Source organism: Cervus canadensis, chromosome 23, assembly GCF_019320065.1.
Source record: "Cervus canadensis isolate Bull #8, Minnesota chromosome 23, ASM1932006v1, whole genome shotgun sequence".
NCBI classification, from domain to species: domain Eukaryota; kingdom Metazoa; phylum Chordata; class Mammalia; order Artiodactyla; family Cervidae; genus Cervus; species Cervus canadensis.
Genome location: NC_057408.1, coordinates 35,810,725 through 35,836,958, shown reverse-complemented (window position 1 = coordinate 35,836,958; position 26,234 = coordinate 35,810,725). Strand labels below are relative to the sequence as shown.

At 47.2% G+C, this 26,234-nt stretch overlaps 1 protein-coding gene across 9 annotated transcripts in view; it reads left to right on the top strand.

Annotated features, from left to right (window-relative positions):
• Window positions 1–26,234, top strand: part of FHOD3 (formin homology 2 domain containing 3) — a 503,163-nt gene that overhangs the window by 432,370 nt on the left and 44,559 nt on the right. For all 9 annotated transcript variants that reach the window (XM_043443940.1, XM_043443933.1, XM_043443935.1 and 6 more), the window contains 2 exons: window positions 754–1,634; window positions 16,944–17,102. In XM_043443940.1, the coding sequence (XP_043299875.1) occupies window positions 754–1,634; window positions 16,944–17,102 (1,040 nt within the window). The remainder of the gene's footprint in view (window positions 1–753; window positions 1,635–16,943; window positions 17,103–26,234) is intronic.

The following is a 26,234-nucleotide window of genomic DNA, read 5'->3' as shown; positions in this document are numbered from 1 at the left end:
TGAGTCCCACCAAGAGGACAGGTGATCAGTAGTCACAGGACAGACGTGGTCAGCGTTTAGGTGCAGGTGGGTGAGTAGAGGCAGAATGGAGGCCCTGGAAGAGCTCCGACTTTGTCTATTAAGTTTTTGAAACAGAAAGCAAGGCGAGGCTTGCAGAGGATGAGTTGAGTATGGAAGCCTAGAGGAAAGAGGAGGCGTCTGGAAAGCCATCTAGGAGAGGTCATGGATGGAGCTGCCAGGCAGCATTAAGGGTCTGCTGAAGACTGGTGGCCGTATGACCAGTGGTATGGTCTGTGCATTTCTCCAGACAGTTTGGCTTCACTGGTGTGGAGGTGGAGTAGGGGGAAAAAGGAGTGATTCTACAGCCTTTCCAGTACCTGCCGTGGGTGAGGGGGCATTTCCTTGCCTCTCTGTGTGTAGTTAGGGCAGTTGCCCTGAGTGGGTCCTGACCAGCTATCATGGGTGAGCAGAAAAGACGAGAACATTTTTTCCCATGAGCCTAGGCCAGGGCCACAAGCTGTGTCACACCTATGAGAGTATTGGGTCCCTAGAGTGAGCCATCGGCCCTTTGACACAGCATCTCTTTCTGATCAAGAGCATCTTGTCAACCACGACCACCTTCCTCTTCTATTGCTTTATTTCTGGGTCTTCCTGATTCCTCCTGTGTGAAATGCCCACATGTTGCCTGCTTGGTTCTCTCATGGCATTGAGACCGCTGTGATGTCCTCATTTTTTTCTCCTGTGTACTTTCAGGTTTGTGGTCCGCGGGTGTTCAGGATGCCGGTGTAAATGAGCAGTGTGGCGACATCCTCACCAGCAAACGGTTCATGCTGGACATGCTGTATGCCCATAACAGAAAGCCCGCGGATGACGAGGAGAAGGGGGAGGGTGAGGCCGCAAGGACCGCGCAGGGGGCGGAGGCGGTAGCCAGCCTGGCCAGCCGGATATCCACCCTGCAGGCCAGTTCCCTGGCCCAGGATGAGAGTGTCAAGAGGGTGGACGTTGGCTGTCTGGACAACCGGGGCAGTGTGAAAGCCTTCGCGGAGAAATTCAACAGTGGGGACCTAGGGAGGGGATCCATCTCCCCTGATGCGGAGCCCAATGACAAGGTCACAGAGAAGGCCTCGGCTCAGCCCAAGACAGAATCCGACTACATCTGGGACCAGCTCATGGCCAATCCCAGGGAGCTCAGAATCCAGGACATGGATTTCACTGACCTGGGCGAGGAGGATGACATTGACGTCCTGGACGTGGACTTGGGTCACCGAGAGGCCCCAGGGCCGCCTCCCCCGCCCCCGCCCACCTTTCTGGGTCTGCCACCCCCACCCCCTCCGCCCCTGCTGGACGGCGTGCCTCCCCCTCCAGTCCCCGGTAATTTATTGGCTCCCCCTCCAGTATTCAATGCTCCTCAGGGCTTAGGGTGGCCCCAGGTACCCAGGGGTCAGCCAGCATTCACCAAGAAAAAGAAGACCATCCGTCTGTTCTGGAATGAAGTCCGGCCTTTTGAGTGGCCGTGTAAGAACAATGGCCGCTGCAGAGAATTCCTGTGGTCGAAACTGGAACCCATTAAGGTGGACACCTCCAAGCTGGAGCACCTGTTTGAGTCTAAATCGAAGGAACTGTCCGTCTCCAAGGTATCGCTTGCCTCCAGCATGCCTCTTCATTTGCTGCGTTACTTACAGATGTTAGGTAGAATGGAGAGTTTTGTTATACATAAAATGCCCTTTGTGTTGCTCTTAGTAATTGCTTAAAAAGGCAGTTGGTATAAAAATCTGACTTTTCATCCAGTACCCTGTGTCACACATTAGGTGTGAGCTAAATGAGTAAGGGACCTTTTGTTGCTAACAAAGCTAGCAACTTATTAACACCGATAGGCAAGTAGCTTTCCAAGAACCTAATAACCTAGAGGAATAAAAAAAAACGATGTTTACCCAGGGATTGTTGGCATAGCCTGACGGCAAATGATGACATTCTCTAGAGGAAAGTAGACTTGCTAATTTATCAAACACACTGAATTCATTCTGTGACTGTGTTTATTCATGCTCACATTTGTTGTTTATGGTTGATAGTGGTTTAAACCTCAGCTGTAAGACAGTAAGCTATGGGACATTTCTTCAGTTAATCCCCTGGCTGAGTCAGCTTGCTACCACTATCTGGATGCTTCTATGCAGTCATATAGTTAGCATCCTGTAAACGTTATACGTGTATCTAGATTTCTTATTTCTCATAGATGTTTGAGAACCCTGAGGGCATTGCTGGTGTAGTGTCTTTAAGAGAGATGTTCCATCTACTTTTATAAATGAAGACCTTTGTATATGAAGTTATTAGGCATCAAAGGTAAATTCATGACTAAGGAGCACTGCTGAAAAGGCGCGTGATACTGGATCACAGATTTTATTTCTGATGATTCACTGCATTATCAGGGTCTCCTTTACATATCTTAAAGAACTGGTCTAAAAAAATAACTCTTGAGATCCTGGGTATATTTCAGTTTTAAAACAGGTTTAAGACTGCCTTCTCAGGGCCCTGGAGCAAGAGAGAACACTTTATAAAGGCTAGTTTAGAGTAAACATGCCACAATTTACTATCGCGAATTAATTTCGGCTCCGTGGGTTGCTCCGTTTAGCATCATTTTGGGTGAGTATAAACTGAGTTGGGCTCCTTGATCTGCCAGCCGGGCTCCGATTTGGAGTCAAAGTGTGTGCAGTTTCCTCAGGCAGGAGTATCCTTTCAAGAAGGACCTGAGGATGGAGTTTGTGCCTGTCACCATGTGTGATACTGGTGATGTGTGATGCTGAAAGGCTAGGTCGGGAGCTCTAAAAGGTTAACTTCCAGTTAAAACCTGTACTGGGGCCGGGGGTGGGGCGGGAGAGATGGGTCTGAAACTACCTGCTGCTCTTCCCGAGTTGGCCTTTACCCTCGAGTTGATGTCTGCCCAGTTCCAGCAAGGATGTGAATCTGAACCATTTCCAGCCCCACCCCATCCCCAAGTCAGAATTCCAGCTTTTTCCTGTTTATGAATCCAGCTGCCAAGATTCAAAATAGAAAGCCATGCCAGCCAGTCCTGTCCCCCAGCTGGAAGTAGAACCCTCTTGTTCTCTCTAGAAAACAGTGCCACGGGAGGTGATATTGCTCTCGGTGTCTCTGTGTCCTGACTTCCAGGACTGGTCACGTGTGGTGATGAGCCACCCTTATGGCCCCTTCCGCTCTTACTGTCAGACCTGCCATTTGGGAGAAGGCTGGCCTGGCGTGGTTAAAAGAGCAGTTGGATCACCCAGGATGTGCCCTCGCTCCCACTGATCTGGTTGGCATGCCTCCTTCATCCCACTCCTTCTCACGTGAGCCCCTCTGGCTGCCTGGACCCTCCAGGCTTATCCTGGTTGCTCCTTAGCCTCAGAGGTTGCCGGCTCTTGACTTGGGGTTAAGGGGTTGAGGAATTAAAGAGTCCCAGTTGACAATGAAGGCACTTCTGACTTCATTTTTTATGAAAGAAATGGCAAAGTGAAAAGCTTCCTTGAGAAGACCCCGAACGGGTTCACCTCCCCCACTTCTTCTCTTGGCTCCACTGTGGTCAGTGATGGGAGCCTGGTTGGCGCGCTCTCAGTGGCCCAGAGTTCAGTTCTTTCTTGAAGTAAGTGGTGACCTCTTGAAAACCTGTATTGCCCAGCTACAAAGGCTCACCTAGTTTTTATAAAGTGAGAGTGTAAGAGGGAAGTAGCATGTTGAAAAATTTACCTGATCCCAGAATGTCCTGCAATGGGACCCAGGAGCCCATTTTCGGGAGGCGGGGGGCAGCTAGGAAATGTGAGCAGAGACTAATTTGCAAATGTTACAAATGGCGAGGATGCAGATTGGAGAGTTGAATCTGTTATGTGGGCTAGTACAGCTATAACCAATTTCATGTTTGTTTCTAATTCTTGACTATGATGTTCATAAAACTTAGCTGTAAATAGCTACTTCCACATTCTGGCTCATGAGAAGTTTTTCATTAAGAACAATAGAGTGCATCGAAAATAAAATATGCTTCACAGGGCAGCACAGAGCAAAGGGAATCAGTTGTACTTTCCATCAGAAAACTTAGACCAGACCAGTGTTGTGGGGCATGGTGGTGACCATCTGAGTCATCCCCTAGGGACTCGTGTGCCAGATCCAAGGCTGGGGTGACCACCTCATGGCGATGATAAGAACAGACAGATGTGCTTTGTGATTTCCTTTCCAAATAGTGTCTAGAACTGGATCTACTTTTCTCTTTTGGCAGGCAATATACATACATACATATATATGTATATACTTACATATACATATGGGCTTCCATGGTGGCCCAAACAGTAAAAAATCTGCCTGTAGTGCAGGAGATGTGGGTCTGATCCCTGGGTGGTAAAGATTCCCTGGAAAAGGGAATGGTTACCCACTCCAGTATTCTTTTTTTTTTTTTTTCATTAATCAATAAATGTTTATTGAGCACCTACTGAATGTTAGAATCTACATGTTCTGAGGATACAGTTCTTTTTATTTTTCCATTTATTTTTATTAGTTGAAGGCTAATTACCTTACAATATTGTAGTGGTTTTTGCCATACACTGACATGAATTTACATGTATTCCCCATCCCGATCCCCCCTCCCACCTCCCTCTCCACCCGATCCCTCTGGGTCTTCCCAGTGCACCAACCCTGAGCACTTGTCTCATGCATCCAACCTGGGCTGGTGATCTGTTTCACCCTTGATAGTATACTTGTTTCAATGCTCTTCTCTCTGAACATCCCACCCTCGCCTTCTCCCACAGAGTCTAAAAGTCTGTTCTGTACATCTGTGTCTCTTTTTCTGTTTTGCATATAGGGTTATCATTACCATCTTTTTAAATTCCATATATATGCGTTAGTATACTGTATTGGTCTTTATCTTTCTGGCTTACTTCACTCTGTATAATGGGCTCCAGCTTCATCCATCTCATTAGGACTGATTCAAATTAATTCTTTTTAATGGCTGAGTAATATTCCATTGTGCGTATGTACCATAGCTTTCTTATCCGTTCGTCTGCTGATGGGCATCTAGGTTGCTTCCATGTCCTGGCTATTATAAACAGTGCTGCAATGAACATTGGGGTGCATGTGTCTCTTTCAGATCTGGTTTCCTCGGTGTGTATGCCCAGGAGTGGGATTGCTGGGTCGTATGGCAGTTCTATTTCCAGTTTTTTTAAGAAATCTCCACACTGTTCTCCACAGCGGCTGTACTAGTTTGCATTCCCACCAACAATGTAAGAGGGTTCCCTTTTCTCCACACCCTCTCCAGCATTTATTGCTTGTAGACTTTTGGATAGCAGCCATTCTGACTGGTGTGTAATGGTACCTCACTGAGGTTTTGATTTGCATTTCTCTGATAATGCCACTCCAGTATTCTTATCTGGAGACTATATGTATAGCTTTTTAATAAGGTAGCTTTAATTATGTGTTGCGGAGAAAGACAGAAATTTTGTGCTACATTTCATCACATTGTGTTTTTGCTGTTGGTCTAAGATGTGGAGAATGTCATAATACATGGTTAAAATGACCCCAGAGTTGGGTGTGAGGGCAGAAAACCCCTGGGGATGGGGAATTACCCTCCATGGTTTTGACATCATCCCGAGAAGCCCCAGGAAGTGGCCTTCCAAGCTGTATACCTCTAGGGCAGCCGAGTCCCTGTTCCTTCCAAAGGGCAGCTTTTACGTCCCCAGATCCAGACAGACCGCGGAAGGTGTGGAGCAGAAGAGGGGCCCAGAAGGGAGAAGGGACCTGGCTTCACCTTTGGGGACTCTTGGCTGTCTTATTCACCTGGGTTCGTTGCTTTACTGTGGGGAGGGGCCACTGGAATGGATTTGGAGACATTTGTTTGACTTTATTTACCTTGAAGTTTTGAACCATTTCATAAACTATTAGTAGTGACTTTTTAAGAAAATCCAGAGATGATTTATTTCGTCTGGGGTAAGCCCCAGCCTGAGTTGTTTTGAAAGGCTCCCCCGGGACTCAACCAAAGCTATGAACCATTGATTTAAAGTGAAAAATACAGCACCAGTGAGGGGGGCATTGCTCCCACCATCATTCTCCATGTTGACTTCACCCCTCCCCCACCCCTGTTTTATTCTCCAGAGAAGAGAAGAATATTTTCCTATCCTTTATGCAAATTCAGGTCATAAGGGAATGTTATTTTGTTTAACAGCACACTCAGAAAACCTGAATTCTGCCTGGAAATTCCAAGCCCAACTTTGGGACTTCATTGGGGTGATCACACACTGTAGTGTATCCAGGATGGTCCCCATGTATACTGGAGGTCCCAGGGGAATTATTAAGGTCATTCTCTTCACCTCTCAAAAGTCTCTCAGCTAGGGTACTGGATAAACTGCAATAACATTGGAAATATAACTGTTTGACAGTTGGCCTCTGCTGTAAAAACTCAAAGAGGCAATGTGGGAAATTAACATTTTTTTTTCTAAATTTAACAATAAGCAAGCCTGTTCTGGCCAGTTCCACAGAAATGTTATTCCTAACTAAACATTTTTCAGCTTTATTTAGGCTTCCCTGACAGCTCAGTTGGTAAAGAATCTACCTGCAATGCAGGAGACCCCAGTTCAATTTCTGGGTCGGGAAGATCCCCTGGAGAAGGGATAGGCTGCCCACTCCAGTATTCTTGGACTTCCCTGGTGGCTCAGCTGGTAAAGAATCCGCCTGCAATGCGGGAGACCTGGATTCGATCCCTGGGTTGGAAAGATCCCCTGGAAAAGGGAATGGCTACCCACTCCAGTATTCTGGCCTGGAGAATTCCATGGACTATGTAGTCCATGGGGTCTCAAAGAGTCGGACACGATTAAGCGATGTTCACTTTCATACTCTCTTTTGTGGCTTTTTTGCTGTTGTTCTGTCTTTTGTCTTCATGCTTTCCCACGTATATCTCCCTCATTACGGAACTTGGGAAAATTTCATAGCAGTCACATCGTTATGACATCTGTATTGTGGCATCACTGTCATGGACGCTTTCTCAGCGGACAGTTTTGAAAATATCCTGTGGCGTCACCCTTTTGGCAGCTAGAGGGGAGCGAGGAGGAATGATTTCCCATTTCTAGAACTCGTGCCTCGCTGAGCTGGCCCTGGGGTCTGTGACAGTGATGCTGACAAGCACTTTGAGAGGTCGGTCGCCTTTCATGGAAATACTCTCAAACTTAGCAGTATTCTCCAAGACTCTGAGTTCTCTTAATAAATCATGTCCTTAGCCCAGTTTCTATTTTCAGTCACTGCGCCCTCTGGGATGATAAGTTCTGTGTGCTGAATATCCACTTTTTAAAACTGCATCCTTTACTGCTAGTAAAATTGCTCTTTAAAAACTCAAAGCGGTGATTCTCCATGGCAGCATTTCAGAAAACTTTGGAAGGCAAGCCCTGTCCACCTGCCTGGACTGCAAGCCTCCACGATCTTTGCCCAAGCTCTCCTCCCTACTCTACTTGCTTCATCCTCTCCCCCAGTGTGGAAGTTTGTGCCTTCACGGTGGCCCTTCTCTGGACCTTAGTCGTCTTTTTATCATGGCATGTCGTGGCAGAAGCCCAGGGGCTATGCACAGAGATGGAGCAGGGTTTTGTGTTTATTTCCAAGGACCACACCCATGATCTCGCTGCATGGGGTTAGCGATGGTGCAACGTATGCGGTGTCTTCAGGAGCCCACTGTGGTCCACCCCAGAGCCTCACAGAGCTCATTAACCCCCAAGTGTGGAAGGATGCTTTCTCAGTCACTGACAGCTCAGTTCCCAGGGCTGAGATGACCCTGGCGTCTGTTGGGCACCTCAGACTCCTTTTAGCATCGGTGAAAACTTCCTGCATTGTCTGTAGCTGTGGGGACATTATCCCACATCATTCATGAAAGTGACAAGATCAGACCTTGCTGCATCTTTGAATGGCAGGGGGCTGGGCAGGGGGATCCCTGTTTTTATATCCTAAGAAATGTTCTCTGATCCCTGCCTTTCATTTCCTATTTTTAAATTGTGTTGTTCTTTCTGAAAGAACAACTTTTTACTCACCCAACAATCCTGTCTCAAGCCTTAAGACTTTTTGCAAGTCTAAACTGGTGACTCTGGTCACACTCACATCTTTTAGACATCCGTGCCCCTGTGCCCACCCCTGATCAAGGAAGTCAGGACCTCTGAGATGGAACCCAGGCATCACTGTTGTTTAAAAATGCCCTGGGGATTCTCTTGTATCCCCCAAATTGTAAAGCACTGGCCTAAATAAATTACATTTCCTGGTTTTCCTTCAGAAAATGTCAGTAGGTTGATCAGACATGTTTCCTCCTCAGATAAATGATGTTGAGTTTCTCCCAGTCGGAGGTGGTAAGTTAATGTTTGCCCATTCTGCCCTCAGCCATGGAGGCAGCCAGGTCTCCTGGCCAAGAAGGAGACTGTCCTGTTCTTTTCTCCAGAATGCCCCTTTCCATTAGTCCTGGAGTCCAGTCTTTGGACTCAGAGGGAATTTAGTATGTGGCAATAACAGCAATTTTCTCCTCCTCGAAAACAGAAAGCAAGACATCCACTACCATCTCCTCTGCAAGGAGACCTTCAGAAGCACTCCAGATAACTCACTCACTAGATCTGCTTCTCACTCGGGGACTCCATATTCCTGGGGGTCTGTGCAGACTCTTGTGAGCACCCATGAGTTCATTTCAGGGAGCCCTGGGGGAGTTGCCCATGTCCCTGGGAAGCAGCCCTGGAGGCTAAATTGAGAACCAAGTCCCTGCACTGTCCCCTGGGGCTATCACTATTGGGGTGGGGACACTGCTCTGATCTGACACTCACGTGTACCTAGGTGCCTTTCATCAGTAAATGTAGTACATGCACTAGTTATGAAAAATGTGCATTGATAAACCATGTATTTTTAAAATGTAATGTCATTAGGTTAAAAATGATTTTTTAAAAAAGAGCCAATAGTGTAAAGAGCAAAAACACTATTTTCCAGGTATTGGCCTAAGTACTTTACATGTATCCATACCAATAATACTATTCTTTTTTTTAAAATTTTATTTATTCATTTATTTATGACCACGCTGGGTCTGCATTGCTTTGCTCGGGCTTTTGCTAGTTGCGGTGAGTAGGGTCCGCTCTTTGTTGCCTGGCTTCTCTTGTGGAACACAGGCCCTAGGTGCATGGACTTCAGTAGTTGTGGCTCACAAGCTTAGTTATTGCACGGCATGTAGGATCTTCCCGGACCAGGGATTGAACCCATGTCCCCTACATTGGCAGGCAGGCAGATTCTTTTACACCGCACCACCAGGGAAGTCTCAGTAATACTATTCTAATAGTCCTAGCAGACACTTCTGTCATGCTTGCCAGAGGCTGAGTGTTTCTCTCACTGATTTACATCCGTTGTCTTATTTCATCCTTCTAACAAATCCTGCGAGATTGGGTCCCAGATTGAACAGGAGGCACAGAGTGGGCAGTGACTTGCCCAGGCCGCCAGGCTGGGAATGGGTCAGACCCCAATTGACCCATCTGAGTGATTTGCTGCTCTGGATATTTTCAGTTACCCTTCAGAGCTCCTGTGATCCCCAGATTGCATTTTGTTTTGGCTACTTTCAAGTTCATGCTCTGGACACTTCTTCATTCTCTTCCCTTAGGGATTTTTAAAAATCTTGCCATTTTTTGAAAAAGACTCTTTCTCCTCAATGGTCTGTGTGCTTTGCTACTGCAGTTTCAAATTTCATTTGGTCTGTGATTTTGAGCAAGTCGGTGAACTTCTCTGAGCCTGTTTTTGATTAGGGGTGGGGTGTTGTGGAGAAACCAGGCCTGAGCCTGTATGCCTGACCTCCTAGGGTTGTTGAGTAGACCCAGGGCAACAGGGGAGAATGTACTTTTGTGCTGTGCTAACAGGTCTTCATATGCTATTGATTTTCTTATCCTTTGTCTCATGTGACTTTCCTGAGATTCCAGTGTGAGATTTTAAATAGCCTCTAAGTTTAAGGACTACTATTTAGCATCAAAGTCTTCCTTTCCACCTTTTCCTAACTGCTGCCTGAATGCTCACCCTTCTGTTTTCCAAAACTGAATGATTATGAGGGGAAGTGATGGTCTTACCCTCAGGATATTGAACAAAATCAGGTTGTGGTCACACATGGTGGTACCCTACCCCCGTAACCATTCAGAATCAAGTTTGGCACTTTACTTAGAAATTCTGAAAGACTTGTTCCTGGAAGCAATACTTTGTTGCATCCAAAAACCTGACGTGCTTGTCTCTTCTCTTTGAGGCCTCTGGTCATCCGTCTCAGCATCGGGATTGGTGTGGCCCCACAGTCCCCCGAGTGGACCTGAATATATGGTTTAACCATTCTAGAAAATCTTCCTGTTGTATGTGACTTTCTGCCCCTTGGAGTGGCTGAGTTTGCAGGGCCCAACCTCTTGGACTTGCTTGGTTTTAGAAAGCCCACTCCAACCCAGGGAGCTGACCACCAAGTGAATCTGGGCTCTACCGGGGCTGCAGAGAGAAGTCCCAGCCCTCATCCCAAGCCCTGGCAGTTAGCAATCCATGCTTAAATGGAGAATCCCCTCTGTGCTTCTCAGAAATTCTGTGACTCTTGTGGCCTTGGGTGCTGCCTGTTTGAAGCATCCTCTTGGAGGGGCTCACTTCTGCTTCCTGAAACTGGACCCTCAGCCCTCTTGAACAGCTTGGGGGAAAGGAGCTGAACTGCCTCGGTGAACTCCTTCCTGGCCCTTCTCTCTAAGAGGTCTCTGCTAGCCTTGACAGCATCTCTTTCCATAGAGGGTGACCTCCGTTTCTCCCCGTTTTGGCTGTTATATCCTCTCCCCCCTCCCTGCAGTCCTCTTGGCCAAGTCAAGAACAAACAAAACCCTACATTCCGTCCAAGCCTGAAGCATTTCTCCAGAGACAGTATTTCTGGGAGGGCAGCTCCTGGCATGTTGGAGTCTCCCTGAGAGTTGCTACTTTGAAGGAAGTTCTGGGTGTCGCCACCTCGTTCGGCTCAGAAGTTCAGCTTCACTAGGCTTTCTGGGAGCAAACCAGAGCCTGACCTCCTCCCAGAGTGCCCCCTGGCCCTTCAAGGAGCAAGTTCCTCTTTTACCTTGAGTACTTCTGGACTCAAGTACTGGGGGCAGTTGCATGTCTAGAGACATCCCCACCCTGGTTTCCCCACTCTAACTTACGGTAACTCTTTAGCTGGGCAGCTATCTCGCCCGAGAGACAGTTGTTCCAATTTTCATGTTCAGCACCCTCAAGTCCTGCATCCTGCACCTGGGACCCGACCCACAGCTACTCCATCAACATCCTTTTCTCCCTGTGAGTTCTTGAGCCCTGAGGGCACAGGTTTGGCTGATTGACCGTCTATCAAAGAACTGAGGGAGATACCCTTATTTCCTGTTGCCCCAGGATTGACCATTGCTTTCAGTGGCATCCTGGCCCCCTACATTTTTTGTTGGTCTTCATGAAAAATGTCCTCACTCAAGGAGTAGCCACCTAATAGTCACTCAGGAAATACTATTTAAGGAAATGAGATCTACAGTTGAAAAAAGGCAAAAAATATAATAAATAAGGGAAGATACCCTGCCAACCAACAAGAGACAGTTGAAGGACTGAGTTTGCTTTTCAGCCTCGTCTCCTGCCTTTGCCAGGGTTTGTCATGGATCATCACTGATAATGTCTTGGGACTCCAAAATCAGCAAAAGGGTCTCATGAGGTGTGGCATAACCTCACCATGATGACCCTTGGCCATTCTCACACAAGCCTGTATTCTTGCTTTCTGCTGTCTTTTTTTTTTTTTTTAAAGGAGAAAGATCTCAGTCAATCCAGTCTGTTATGATGTTAACCTACCATACTTGTTGTTTTTACTTAAAAGTTACTTTGGTTCCGTATTAGAATCAGGCTTTCATAATGGATTGTGGCTTATGGTCTTGCTGTCTTGTTGGAATGCCCTGGATCATTGTATAGACAGCTTTCTCTGTCCTATTATTCTATTCTATATTATCAATATAGCTGTTTAGTGCCAATGCCACACATTAATTATATCAGTTTTATAATAAGTTTTTATGGCTGGTTGGGTAGATATTATATATATATATATATCTACTTATGGATCTTTTTACACATATATTCTTTCATAGTAACTTTAGAATATTTTAAAATTCCAAAAACATCTTCTTGGAATTTGACTAGCATCATCTTAAATATATGTGCTGTGCTGTGCTTAGTCACTCAGTCATGTCTGACTCTTTGTGACCTCATGGACTATAGCCCGCAGGCCCCTCTGTCCATGGGGATTCTCCAGGCAAGAATACTGGATTGGTTTGCTGTGCCCTCCTCCATGGGATCTCCCAACCCAGGGATCGAACCCAGGTCTCGTGCATTGCAGGTGGTTCTTTACCTGCATATATAATAAATATATGTTATTTGTGTATACATTTTATGAGGCGAGATAATGAACATCCTTTTAACACTGAGACTTCTTATTCAGGAACATGATGTTTCTTGTTTGCCCACATCTTCTTTTATTACTCTCAAGAAAATGTTGTCACTTCCTTCAAGTAGGTCCTGTATTGATATTTCCAGAGGTTTGGAGTTTTCTTTTCTTTTTTAATTAATTTATTTTTGTTGAAGGATGATTGCGTTACAGAATTTTGCTGTTTTCTGTCAAACCTCAACAAGAATCAGCCATAGGTGTACATATATCCCCTCCCTCCTGACCCACCCTCTCATCTCCCTCCCACCCCACCCCTCTAGGTTGATAACAGAGCCCCTGTTTGAGTTTCCTAGTGCTACAGCAAATTCCCATTGGCTGTCTATTTTACATATGGTAATGTAAGTTTCCATGTCACTGTCCATACATCTCACCCCCTCCTCCCCATGTCCATAAGTCTTGGCTGTGCTGGGTTTTGATGCTGTGCGGGCTCGTCTCTAGTTGTGGGGCACAGGCTTCTCCCTGTGGTGGCTTCTCTTGTCGAGGAGCATGGGCTCTAGGGAGAGCAGGCTTTACTAGTTGCGGCTCACAGGCTCTAGAGCGTGGGCTCCGTAGTGTGGCTCATGGGCTTAGTTGCTCTGAGGCATGTGGGATCTTCCTGGATCAGGGATCGAACCCGTGTCTCCTGCAGGTGGATTCTTTACCACTGAGCCACCAGGGAAGTCTGGTCTGGGGGTTTTGTTTCCTTGTTTGCATGTTGTTTTTCAGGATGTGTCTGGTCTTGTGTAAAATAACAAATCAACTTTCTGATCTCCTGCCTAGAAGTATCACCTCCTGTCATCCTCCCAACCCTGTTCCACCTTTACTGCATCACATCTTAGCCCTTCCTTTCCAGAAGCCTTTAGAAGGTCATTTAACCTTTCCTAACCTCCTTCACAAGGGACCCTGTCTTATATGCTTTATCTCCTCTTTTCATCATTTACCAATTTCCCATTTTTCTCATTTCAAACAATGGACAGTCACAGACTCTCCGATCAAAGAAGTACAATAAGAAAGCAAGTCTCTGAGAAGGACTCTTGGCAAGAATTAAGATGGTTGGGTTTGGGGTGAGAAGAGGATGGAAGCAGGAAGCCCATGGTGGCTGCCCTGGGAGGCCGGCGCCAGGGGTCAGGCTTGGGATGGAGGTAGCGGGAAGGAAGGCCAGGGCCCGAGAGACTTTATGGAACAGGATGGCTGACAGCTGCTCAGACATAGGACCAAGTAAAGGACATGGTGAAGGTCACTCTTGCTGATCTGGAGCTTGGAGGATTGAAATGGATCAGAATTGATAACGGCTAATCCCTAGATACCAACATGTGCTCCCGGGCACAGAGCACTTTGGCTTGTTCTTGCAGATGCTACTCTGGGTTGTTGTGAGGGGAGGAGACAGTTGGGCAAGCCTACATGACCCACCCCTCATCTCGGGCAGAGCGGCTGCCAAGGCACTTGAGGGGTCAGTGGCATCCAGCGGAGTCTGTTTCAGTTATGAAGAAGAGCATTTAAAATACCCACTTGTATAAAATCCAGAGAGTTAATAATTCAGCTTCAGATATGACTAATTCTTATTCCTTCCTTCTCAAAGTGGGTGGATGTGCTCTGAAAACATGTCGTCTGTAGAAACAGCTTCCCCATTATCTCAGGATGCCCAGAGGCTGGCTTCTTCTCGACTTATGAGAGCAGAGGGTGTCCATTGATGTGAACTGAGTTCTGCTGAGAATGAGGAAAAGGACATGTCAGGCTTAGAGCCACCCGCTGGGTCTGTCCTGAGTGCTTGCTGTAGGTGGACACTGGCTGAGGGGGGCAGGCTGAAATCTGAGCGGTCCTTCTCTTTCAAGGATTTGCCGTGGGACTGTGTCTCCCTCGGGATGGGCATCTTGCTCTCATTTGCACAAAGGCAGCGGTGGGGCTGGGCCTGCTCAGGCATCTCTGCAGACTCTGTGGATGGGGTATAAGGGTTAATGATTCCTAGGGAATCCTTGCCTTTCTGTCAATGCCTCCTGTGCTGGAACCTGGCTCTGGGTCGGTGCCTCTTCCATGCCAGGTCCCAGGCTTCTGTCTTCCGTGCTGCCATCCATGAGGCTTCATTCCGTACACTCACGAGATGCCTCACTGCTGCCCCTCCAGGCCTCATGTTCACATTCTAGGCAGGAAGATGGAGGAAAGGCAAAAGGCATGGCTCACGGGTCCAGCGCTTTTGAATCAGGAAAACAGAAACCCAAACTGCCAGCCTTAGCTGCAAGGGATCCAGCGAGGTGGTTGATTTCACTAACATATTACCAGCCTGAAAGAAATCCAGGCCCTGTTGGTGAGCAGAGAAGAGGGACTAAATGTTGGGCAGGCCTCCTGCAGTGCCTGGAGGAGTGGGCACCCCGCCACCCCAAGGTGGGCACACAGGTCATCACATCCCTCTTCATTCCCTTCTTCAGCATTTTGTCAAACCTTTTCTCATGCCTTCTTAGCATTCCAACAAAGTAATATTTTTTTTAATAATTTTATTTTTATTTGTTTATTTTTGGCTGTGCCAGGTCTTTGTTGCTGCACAGGCTTTTCTCTAGTTGCTGTGAGTGGAGACCACAGTCTAGTTGCAGTGCGTGGGCTTCTCGTTGCGGTGACTTCTCTTGTTGCGGAGCACAAGCTCTGGGTGCGCAGGCCTCAGTAGTTGTGGCTTGCAGACTCTGGAGCATGGGCTTAGTAGCTGTGGCTCACAGGCTTACTTGCTCCATGGCATGTGAGGTCTTCCTGGACCAGGGATTGAACCCATGTCTCCTGCATTGGCAGGTGGACTCTTAACCACCAGACCACCAGGGAAACCCCCAAATAATATTTTAAAGTAGATTTCAGCTACATTTCAGGAGCTCCTGATAAGCTTATTGGCTTAAACATATAGAAGACAAGCTTGCCCTGCAGAGTAGGGGTGCATTTATGCCACGTGTCCCTGGGAGCCCACAGTTCCAAGCCCATGACACACCCACAGGAATTGTTCCTCCTGGCCACCAGGCGCCCAAATGGCTGGGATGCTTTCAGTTATTTTCTTCATGAAGAAGTTGTAATTTATTCCCAAATGCATGTGTAAGGACCTAAAATAGAATGTTAGCAATTGAGCTTGGAAGGGCTCAGTAGGACTTAAGGGGCCGCAGCCAGTTTCTTCTTGCCAGCTCCCAGCCTCTAGTGGTGCAGCAGTCGCTCAGCTATACCAGGCCCAGCCTGGTTCCTTTCTTCAGAGGAGAGGCTCAGGCCTCAGTGCAGGAGACCAACTGGCGTCAGCTGCTTGGCTGAGACCCACCTGCAAGAGGGGTTCTGAGCAGCTGACTCATGGAGTCCCCTGATGTGGCCCTGGCAACTTCCAGCTTCATCCCTGGCAGTTCCCTGGAACTATTCAAAGGCCCTTCTCCTCTCCTCATCGGCTCCCCCAGCCCCAGGCTAGTCCTAGACAGTCTTTAGGGTCCAGCTCATGAGACAGCTTCTCCAGACCCTCACCCCCTCCATTACCAGGTGAGTTGTTCCCGCGAAGCTGGGCCCCTCACTCAGGGAGCTCACCCTTCAGCGTGCTGCACGGTCTCACCCATCCTCGTCAGCCCAGGCTTGTTTCATGAATCAGAATCATCAACCTCCAGGCCTGGGGGCCCCAAGGGAGGCTGTGCAGCACAGGGAGCTTGCTGACCGGCCCCCTTCCACCTGTCCCCGTTTCCAGCTGCCTTTGATTTCCTGAGAGCTGAAGGGGAAAGTTGGGGACCTTGTCATCATAGCTCTGGGCAGAGGAGAGCACTGGCTCAGCACCTTACACCCTTCCTGGCTTCTGGCCGTGTGCCAGCCCTGGGCTGGCCACAGGGGCTGCCCTGAGGATGCCCGGGACAGCAGGGGGCATGGCCCCCTCCTTGGCCTCTTTGCCAGTTCATCCCATACTCCTCTTTGCCCATCCAGCGGGCCGCATCCAGATGTATGAATGTGGCAGAGAGTGCTCAGGTGTCAGGGCGGAATGCCGAGAGGAGCCCTGGAGATGCAGAGGGCTGACCCGCCAGCGATGCCGGGTTCCCCCCTGGCTCCCATCTCCTTGGCGTGTGGACCAGCTTTCTCCATCTCTGGGCATGCACCACATGCTCCAGGGCCAACCAAGGCACATTCCAACACCTCGCAGCCCACAGGAAGGGAACTCAGAAAGGTCTGAATCCTGTTTCCACTGCTTCTATGGAAAAAAACAGGGTGTTTCTTCTTCTTTTTTTTTTTCCTTGCAAAATATCACATTTTTCCCAATTGAAGGAAAATCAATTTTATTTTGTAATGTGTCTGACTCGAGAAGTTCCATGGCCGCCCCCCTCTTGGCAGCTTCTCGGGGCTAATCCCTGATCTCTGCAGTGCTGAGCGGTAGCCAGTCCCTCCCTGAGCTGAACCCGGGCCATTTGTTTTCACCTCTAAATAAGTCGTGAGTTTGCTTTTAATAGAGGACTGAAGATGAGGCATTAATCTTGGATTCTCCTTATTTTATCACAAGAAAACGGCTGCAGATGGAAAAAAGCAGGAGATCATTGTCCTGGACTCCAAGAGGAGCAATGCTATTAATATTGGCCTGACGGTCCTGCCCCCTCCAAGAACGATTAAGATAGCCATTTTGAATTTTGATGAATATGCCTTAAACAAAGAAGGGATTGAGGTAAGAGGAGCTCGACAGAGCGTTATTTATGTTCTGTTGCATTACTGTCCAATATGACTTTCTTTCTCCACAGGGTGGCTTGCCACTTTTTTGTCTCTGCCAGACTTTGAATAGTGTCATAATTCTCACATCCTTTTTTTAACTTCTGGGGGTGGGGGAAGAAACCCCACTTTGCTTATTGGGAAGTTCAGGTTTATTCATTAACTTCCTTCTGACCACATTCCACCTGCCTCGACGTGGAAGAAGAGCTTGACAGCCTCCACGGGGCACTGGAATGCCTTCTTTCACATTGCTTCAAACCAAATACGTTTCATGAACAGTCTTAAAAGTAGGCTTGTCTGTGCACGCTCACCTCCGTGTCAATGGCTTTGTTTGTCTCTCGGCGCCCATTGCGGTGTGTAGAGATGGGTTTCACTTGATCAGCTGGGGAACCCAAGCCAACTGAGTCCGCAGCATCTGTTGGCCTGAGTGGCACAAGTGGAGAGAAGTTGGCGTCCTGGCTGTGACTGTGTGACCGGTGGGCGCCCCCGCTGGAGCCGCAGCTCCCCTGCTCTGCCAGGGTCCAGCACCCTCCGCTGTGGGCTGGTGCCCATTTGTGGGAAGTTCAATCTCCTCTTCTAATAATAGAGAGTGAGTGAGTGGAGCCAATGGCTTGGCCCACAGAGTCCTCCAGGGGTGTGACCGGCCTGGGGACCCACTGGGTAGAATGGGGAATCTCAGGACACTGCTTCGTGACATTCGTGGCACCCACGCTGCCTCCTGTTGGCACGGAGCCCTGGATTCCTTGAAAGCATCTCCGTACTGGAGGTTCCCGCATACCCAGTCTCATTTGAAAGACTCGAGAGTGAAGGAAGCCAGTGAAGCCTGGCTGCAGTGAGGGAGAGGGGCTTCGGCAGGAGAGTCGGAAGTGAGGAAGGGCTGGGGGGCTGTGCCGGCCGCACCCCCAGGCCTGAGTGTGAGAGGGGGTGGTGGGCGCCATGGAGCAAAGTGGTGCCTGAACCCAGGTGGGCAGGCATGCCTTGTGCTTTGGAAAGCAGAGGCCTCCACAGCACAAGCTGTGTTCCTAGAGGTTTGTACTGATTGAGTACAGATTTCAAGATCCATGCTACCCAGAACCTTGGAATGTGACCTTATTTGGAAGTTGGGTCTGTGCAGGTGTGATCAAGCTAAGATAAGGTCATCCTGGATTAGGGTGAGCCCTGCTCCCCTGGCTGATAGCCTTCTAAGAAGAGAGAAGTTTGGACACAGACACAGCGCGGAAGGCCATGTGTACACAGAGGACACCCAGAGGGGAACGCCCGTGGGATGATGGAGGCAGAAACTGGAGGGATGTGTTTACAAGACAAGGAACCCCGAGAAGTGCCTGCAACTTCTAGAAGGGAGGAAGAGGAAAGGAAAGATCCTCCCCTTGAGTCTTCAGAAAGAGCATCGTCCTGCGGACACCTTGATGTTAGACTTCTAATCTCTCAGGCTGTGAGGGAACACATTCCCATGGTTTGAAGCCCCCCCAGTTTGCGATGCTTGGTTATAGCAAACCTAGGAAACCAGCTAAGGCCTGAGCAGTTCTGCCTTAGAAGCGCCCACACGGCCGGTGCCAGGAGCAGGTGTGACGAGGGACGTGCACTGGCCGCTGGCTGGAGGGAGAGTGGGGCCTGAGCCCTGGAGTCAGGCCAGGCAGCACAGGCAGGGAGCGAGGGCACGTGGCAGACGCGGGAGGGGGTCCAAAGGAGACAGCAAGCAAATACAGAGGGGGACACCGAGGCAGCTGCCAGACAGTGGGAAAGGAGGGGGCAGGGCTGGCCTCAATATGGGGCAGCCTCACCCTGGGGCCCCCAGAGCAACCAGGGAGAAAGGAGTTTGTGTCCGTCAGGCAGGTGGGGGCTGCCAGTCGGCTCAAACCAAGTGCAAAGTGTCTCTCACACAAGTCAGATGACATGGTAGGTGCTCGTGCATGATTTGGCCATCCTGTTTACTTCACAGGATCTTTGAAAGATTGCAGAAGCTTCAGATTCATACATAGAGAGGCTTCAAATGCAGCCAGAGGCAGCTTGATTGAAGGAAAAAATGACAACCTTCCCTTTTAAAAATATTTCCCCTTCTTGCCATGAGAACTTGAAAGTCCATCAAAAGAGACGGATTCCTTTGGTTTTGCCTTTGTTCTGTCCCGAAATGTCAGTCTCCCTGGGTAGGGGAAGTTTCAGATACAATAGGTTACTCAGACTTTAGAATGAATCAAATTACTTTTTCCTTTTCTGACTGGTTTCCAGCTGAGCATCTTTTTGCGCCAGGAAGGAATGATGATAGGAAAGTAATGATGACAAATAGAGGAGCAGCAGCACATTAATAAACTAGACTTTCACGGGTTTCCTCCTCCGGGCCAGATACCAAGTAGGGTCTGCTTACAGAGGCTCATCAGAACCTTACGAGGTGCATACTATTATGTTCCTCATCTTAAAGTTGAAGAGGGTGCATCCCAAAGTTAATCTGTCTGTGCCCAAGCCCACAAGCCAGTAAGAGGTCAAACTGAAATGTGGTTTATAGAGCCTGAGCCTGGAGTGCAATCCACGGGCCAGCCCTGGGGGTGGCTGGCCCAGCTGGGCTCTCTGGGTCTGGACTCACCCACGGAAAAGAACAAGAGGGAATCCGAAAGGGGAGTGAGGAGACACATGGGACACTGCAGTCTGCATCACAGTGCTGCCTACAGTTTTCCTCCAGGAGTAGCTGGTGTATGAAATGGTGTACGGTGAATAGATATGGCCACGGAACACACTGCCTAGCCCTTCCTGAGAGTTTGCTGTGTCATGAGGCTTCGGTAGATCATTATTTCAGTGCAGTTCAGTTCAGTCGCTCAGTCGTGTCCGACTCTTTGTGACCCCATGGACTGCAGTGCACCAGGCCTCCCTGTCCATCACCAACTCCCAGAGCTTACTCAAACTCATGTCCATTGAGTCGGTGATGCCATCCAACCATCTCATCCTCTGTGGTCCCCTTCTCCTCCTGCCTTCAATCATTCCCAGCATCAGGGTCTTTTCCAATGAGTCAGTTCTTCACATCAGGTAGCCAAAGTATTGGAGTTTCAGCTTTAGCATCAGTCCTTCCACTGAATATTCAGGACTGATTTGCTTTAGGATAGACTGGTTGGATCTTCCTCTCCAAGGGACTCTCAAGAATCTTCTCCAACACCACAGTTCAAAAGCATCAGTTCTTTGGCACTCACCTTTTTTTATAATCCAACTCTCACATCCATACATGACTACTGGAAAAACCATAGCTTTGACTAGACAGACCTTGTTTGGCAAAGTAATGTCTCTGCTTTTTAGTAGATCATATATAGTCATAAAGATGGAGTTACACATTTTTGTCACAGTTTTCATTGGAAGCAGGATTTCTCAGTTGTGGCTCTATTGCCATTCTGGGCTGGACAGTTCTTTATTGTGGGAGCTGCCCTGTGGGTTGGAGGGTGTTCACAGCATCCCTGGCCTCTGCCCATATGATGCCATAGCACTGCCCCAGTGGTGACAACCAAGAGTGTTTCTTAGACTGTGTCAACATACTGTGGAGGCAGAATCACCCTGACTGAAAACCCCTTCTCTGAAGCTGCCTGAGTGAATGCAGAGAGAGTGTGTATTTTCAATGCTTGTCGGTTGTAGCTGAAAAGAGTCCAGCAGAAACCACTCCTCGTGGGGAACCTGTAACCCAGGCCCTCCCGTCGTTACCTGCTGCCTGTGACCACTGATCTAGAGGCCCGCGGGGGCAGAGATGGTGTCCATTCTGCACAGAGCCGCTCTCCCAGAGCTTATTGTCCAGCCTTGTTCAGAAGTTAAATCAGGGCTGAGAAGAGATGGAAGTCATGTCCTTACAGATCTTTACTAATATGATTTCCAGCTTATACCCAAGTGGCCTTTTGCTAAACCATCTGCTCTGTAGCATGGCACCATGGTCTAATGGGGCTGCATGAAACCTCTGTGTACCCAGACATGATTAGGATGTATTCACTGACGTGTTGCTTGGCAACTCCATGTTCTATATCTGACTCATGAAAACCCACAGGAGTAGTTACCTAACTTCATTAAGAAAGTCATTCTTCATAAGATTATTAAATTTTAGACTATGATTGGGGCCCATCCCTAAGTTGCATTAATGATATTTTCCCATGTAAAATGTCCCTGAGGTATCATACTTTGCTGACAAAGATTCATCTAGTCAAAGCTGTGGTTTTTCCAGTAGTCATGTATGGATGTGAGAGTTGGACCATAAAGAAAGATGAGCGCCAAAGAATTAATGCTTTTGAATTGTGGTGTTGGATAAGACTCTTAAGAGTCCCTTGGACAGCAAGGAGATCCAATCAGTCCATCCTAAAGGAGATCAGTCCTGAATATTCATTGGAAAGACTGATGCTGAAGCTGAAGCTCCAATACTTTGGCCACCTGATGCAAAGAACTGACTCATTGGAAAAGACCCTGATGCTAGGAAAGATTGAAGGCAGGAGGAGAAGGGGACGAGAGAGGATGAGATGGTTAGATGGCATCACTGACTCAATGGGCATGAGTTTGAGTAAGCCCCAAGAATTGGTGATGGAAGCCTGGTATGCTGCAGTCCATAGGGTCACAAAGAGTTGGACAAGACTCATCGACTGAACTGAAGGAGGGTTTTCTTTTTTTCTTGCTCTTTTCATTTTTGTAGCATCTGTGTCCACTCAGAGGGTTAACACAATTGAATGGTCCCAAACGACATTTAACTTGATACTGCTTGGCTGCCAGGCCAGTCAGCATCCTAGAAACAGACATTCCCTTTGGCTGCCTGTACAAAACTGCAGCATCTTTGCAAGCAGTTTGAGTTGGAGAACTCCGTCTGTGGGTCCCTGAGTGAGAGCCAGGAACACACAGTTGAACCTGAGTGCAGGAGCCAGTCAGTGGGGTCTGCAGGCCCAGGAACCAGGATGTCCTGGTGACTGGCACCTTAGCCACACTGGTAGTTTGTGGAAGTACCATGAACACGGAGGTGGTGCTGGAAAGTAGGAGGAGCCCCTGGGTGGGTCTCCAGCTCTGCCTCAGTTAATCCAGCTTGACTTCAGGCACCACATCTTCATCTTCAAATTTGCTGCATAATTCTTCCTTACCTGCCTCACCAAGCAGTCACAAGAACGAAAGAAGATAACATCGAAAGAGAACCTTGAGAGGTTAACCTTTAACCTTGAGAAGTTTTTTTGTTGTTTTTTTTTAATTCTCTATGAGACTCCGTGCATGATGGAAAGCCATTATCTCATGGGATGGCAAGTTGCAAACCATCCAGCCTTGGCCATAACAGCTCCAACTTTTTGCTGTTAGATACTTATCCAGAGTCATAGCCAGGTTTCTGTTCAGAATTCACAAGGCATGATGATTACTTATTGTGGTCTCATCTGCAGGTGAATGAGATAGCCAAACCCCAGAATATTTGGGTCCATAAAAAATAAGGCTTAGGCATTTTTCTCTGAAATATGATTTTCCGATACAAAAGCAAGCATACTTAAAGCAGTGCTAGAGAAACACTGTCTGGGGGAAAGCAAAAAACCGCCGAGATTATTATGTCATGGTCTTGTTTGATGTTTTTCTCCTTGTGCAACCAGATGATCATCACAGGGTCATCAGTAAATCTACTGACGTGGTAAAGAGCAGATTAAAGGTATTCTCATTCTGTTATCATCTGCTCATGGAAAAATGGGGGCCATCACCTTATATAAGGTAGCTTTGACCTGCTGTCCCCCTGTCTTATGACTATTTTTATTGTCAGTGATGTGTAAAAAAAAAAAAGTAAAATTAACTGGCAGATGGCAACCTCATAAATCTTCAACAGTGAACAAATGGTTTAAATTAGTCAGAGAAGTGAAAAACAAAAGTAAGAGTGTTTGATTACTTTCCCAAAGGAAAAAGGCAACAAAAGTCATCACATGAAAATGCCTTCTGAAGAAGGGGGAAAGTGTTGACAACTTTGGGTTTTGGAATCCTTGTACATGCTTAAAACAATTTGAACATTAAGAAAATTAGAATACAAATTCTTCATTGAGTTTCCCTTTTGAAAACTAGTTTAAATGCTGAGTGTTTTGAAATAAGTGGCATCTGCTTGGATTATTTTGGTCTTTTTGAAGTGTCATCTGTATGGGCAGGTGAGATCAATAGCATCAGTCTGCGGGTCGGCAATGGGCTGAGCATCTCCCCAGTGCGCCATTCCTCCCACTTAATCTGCGTCTGGGGCATGATAGAGAGGATGTTGGAAAAAGAAGTATCTAGAGCTCACGACCTGTGAACTCACTCTGACCCCACCCCAGATACATCTTCAATACAGTTTGTTGTCACTGGCTTCTGATAGCCTCCTGAGGCTGCCCTCTCTGATAACACTCATGAGCCCAGGACAACTACTATTCCACCTACATATATCTTGAGGCATGATTGTGTAAATATCTGCACGTTTGCTGATTATGATGTCGTGTCCAGTCTTTTATGTTATTCTTAATTTTTTGAATTAATATGGAGTAAAATTGACTTCATGTGGATCACAACAAACTGGAAAATTCTGAAAGAGATAGGAATAGCAGACCACCTGACCTGCCTCCTGACAAGTCTGTGTGCAAGTCAGGAAGCCAATTAGAACTGGACATGGAACAACAGACTAGTTCCGAATTGGCAAAGGAGTACATCAAGGCTATATATTGTCACCCTGATTATTTAACTTATATGCAGAGTACATCATGAGAAATGCTGGACTGGATGAAGCACAAGCTGGAATCAAGATTGCCGGGAGAAATATCACTAACCTCAGATATGCAAATAACACCACCCTATGGCAGAAAGTGAAGAAGAACTAAAGAGCCTGTTGATGAAAGTGGAAGAGGAGAGTGAAAAGCTGGCTTAAAACTCAACATTCAGAAAACTAAGATCATGGCATGTGGTCCCATCACTTTATGGCAAATAGATGGGGAAATAATGGAAACAGTAAGAGACTTTATTTTGGGGGGCTCAAAAAATCACTGCTGATGGTGATGGCTGCCATGAAATTAAAAGATGCTTGCTCCTTGGAAGAAAAGTTGTGACCAACCTAGGCAGCATATTAAAAAGCAGAGACATTACTTTGCCAACAATGGTCCATCTAGTCAAAGCTATGGTTTTTCCAGTGGTCATGTATGGATATGAGAGTTGGACTCTAAAGAAAGTTGAGTGCCGGAGAACTGATGCTTTTGAACTGTGGTGTTGGAGAAGGCTCTTGAGAGTCCCTTGGAGAGCAAAGAGATCCAACCAGTCCATCCTAAAGGAAATCAGTCCTGAATATTCATTGGAAGGACTGATGCTGAAGCTGAAACTCCAATACTTTGGCCACCTGATGTGAAGAGCTGACTCATTGGAAAAGACCCTGATGCTGGGAAAGATTGAAGACAGGAGGAGACGGGGATGTCAGAGGATGAGATGGTTGGATGGCATCATCGACTCAATGGACATGAATTTGAGCAAGCTCCAGGAGTTGGTGATGGACAGGGAAGCCTGGCGTGCTGCAGTCCATGGGGTCATAAAGTCGGACACAACTGAGTCACTGAACTGAACTGAAAATTGACTTTAGGGGAGTCCAGATCTATTGAGTCTTAGTGCTTAGTGGCTCAGTCGTGTCCAACTCTTTGCACCTCCAGCAACTGTAGTCTGCTCAGCTTCTCTGTCCATGAGATTTTCCAGGCAAGAATGCTGGGGTGGGTAGCCATTCCCTTCTCCAGGTGAATCTTCCCGACCCAGGGATTGAATCCAGTTCTTCTGCATTGCAGGCAGATTCTTTACCATCTGAGCCACCAGGGAAGCTCAGTTTAAAACATATAAATTCCTGCAATGACCAGTGTAGTCAAGCTTCAGAACAGACCCATCTGCTGAAAAAGCTCTTGTGCTGTCTCTTTCTAGTCATACCCTTAACCCACCTAGCCCCTGATAACCAAGAATCTGTACTCATCACTATGGTTTTGTCTTTTCAAGAATGTTACATACATGGAGTCATATAGTGAGTAACCTTTAGAGAATGACTTCTTCCACTCAGCATGATTAATGCCTTTGAGATTCATCCAAATTGCAGTTTGTATCTACAGTTGATCCCTTTTTGTTGCTGAGTATCATGAGTAGGGATGTACCACTGACTCTTCATCTATTTGCCCATTGAAGAATATTTAGCTTCATCCAGTTGCTGGCAGTTATGAATAGAACTACTACAAATACTCAAGTACAAGTTTTAGTGTGATTTTTAGTTTGATTTTTCCAGGGTAAATGCAAATGGAATTGCTGGGTCATATGATAGCTCTGTGTTTAATCTTTTGAGGAACTGTAATTTGTCTTTTCATTCTCTTAACAGTGTCTTTCACAGAGAAAAAAGTGTTTAATTTGAATGAAGGTTAATTTATCAACCCATTCTTTTTTGGTATCATGTCTTGGAGTTCACTGTGTAACCTGAATCACAAAGGTTTTCTCCTGTGTTTCCTTCAAAAAGTTTTGTAGTGTTACCTTTATTTTGATATCTGTGATCCCTTTTGAGTTAACTTATCTAGAAGATAGTGTTATCTAGAAATTAATTTATCTAGTTAACTAGAAGTTATCTAGTTTTCTGGAGGTTAACTTATCTAGAAGGGCTTCCCTGGTGGCTCCAATGGTAAAGAATCTGCCTGCAATATAGGAGACCTGAGTTTGATCTCTGGGTCAAATAGACCTCCTGGAGGAGGAAATGGCTACCTACTCTGGTATTCTTGCCTTGGGAGTTCCATAGACGGAGGAGCCTAGTGGCCTCATCCATGGGATTGCAGAGAGTCAGACATGACTGAGCAGCTCACAGTTTACCTAGAAGCTAGGCTTCAGTTGAGGTTCACTTTCTGCATATGGATTCCAGTTGGTCCAGCGCAGTTTGTTGAAAGCACTGTCATTTGTCTATTGACAGCCTTCACACCTTTGTCAGCATCCCTGGGCCGCATCTGCGTGGGCTATTTCTGGATGCCCTGTTTGGTCCCGTTGATCTATGTATCTAACCTGCACTGCAGCCCATGCTACACTGTCTTAATGCTGCAGCTTTGTGGTAGGTCTTTGTGACTCCTTCAAGGGTATCCTTTTTCAGAATTATTTTGGATTGACTATTTTG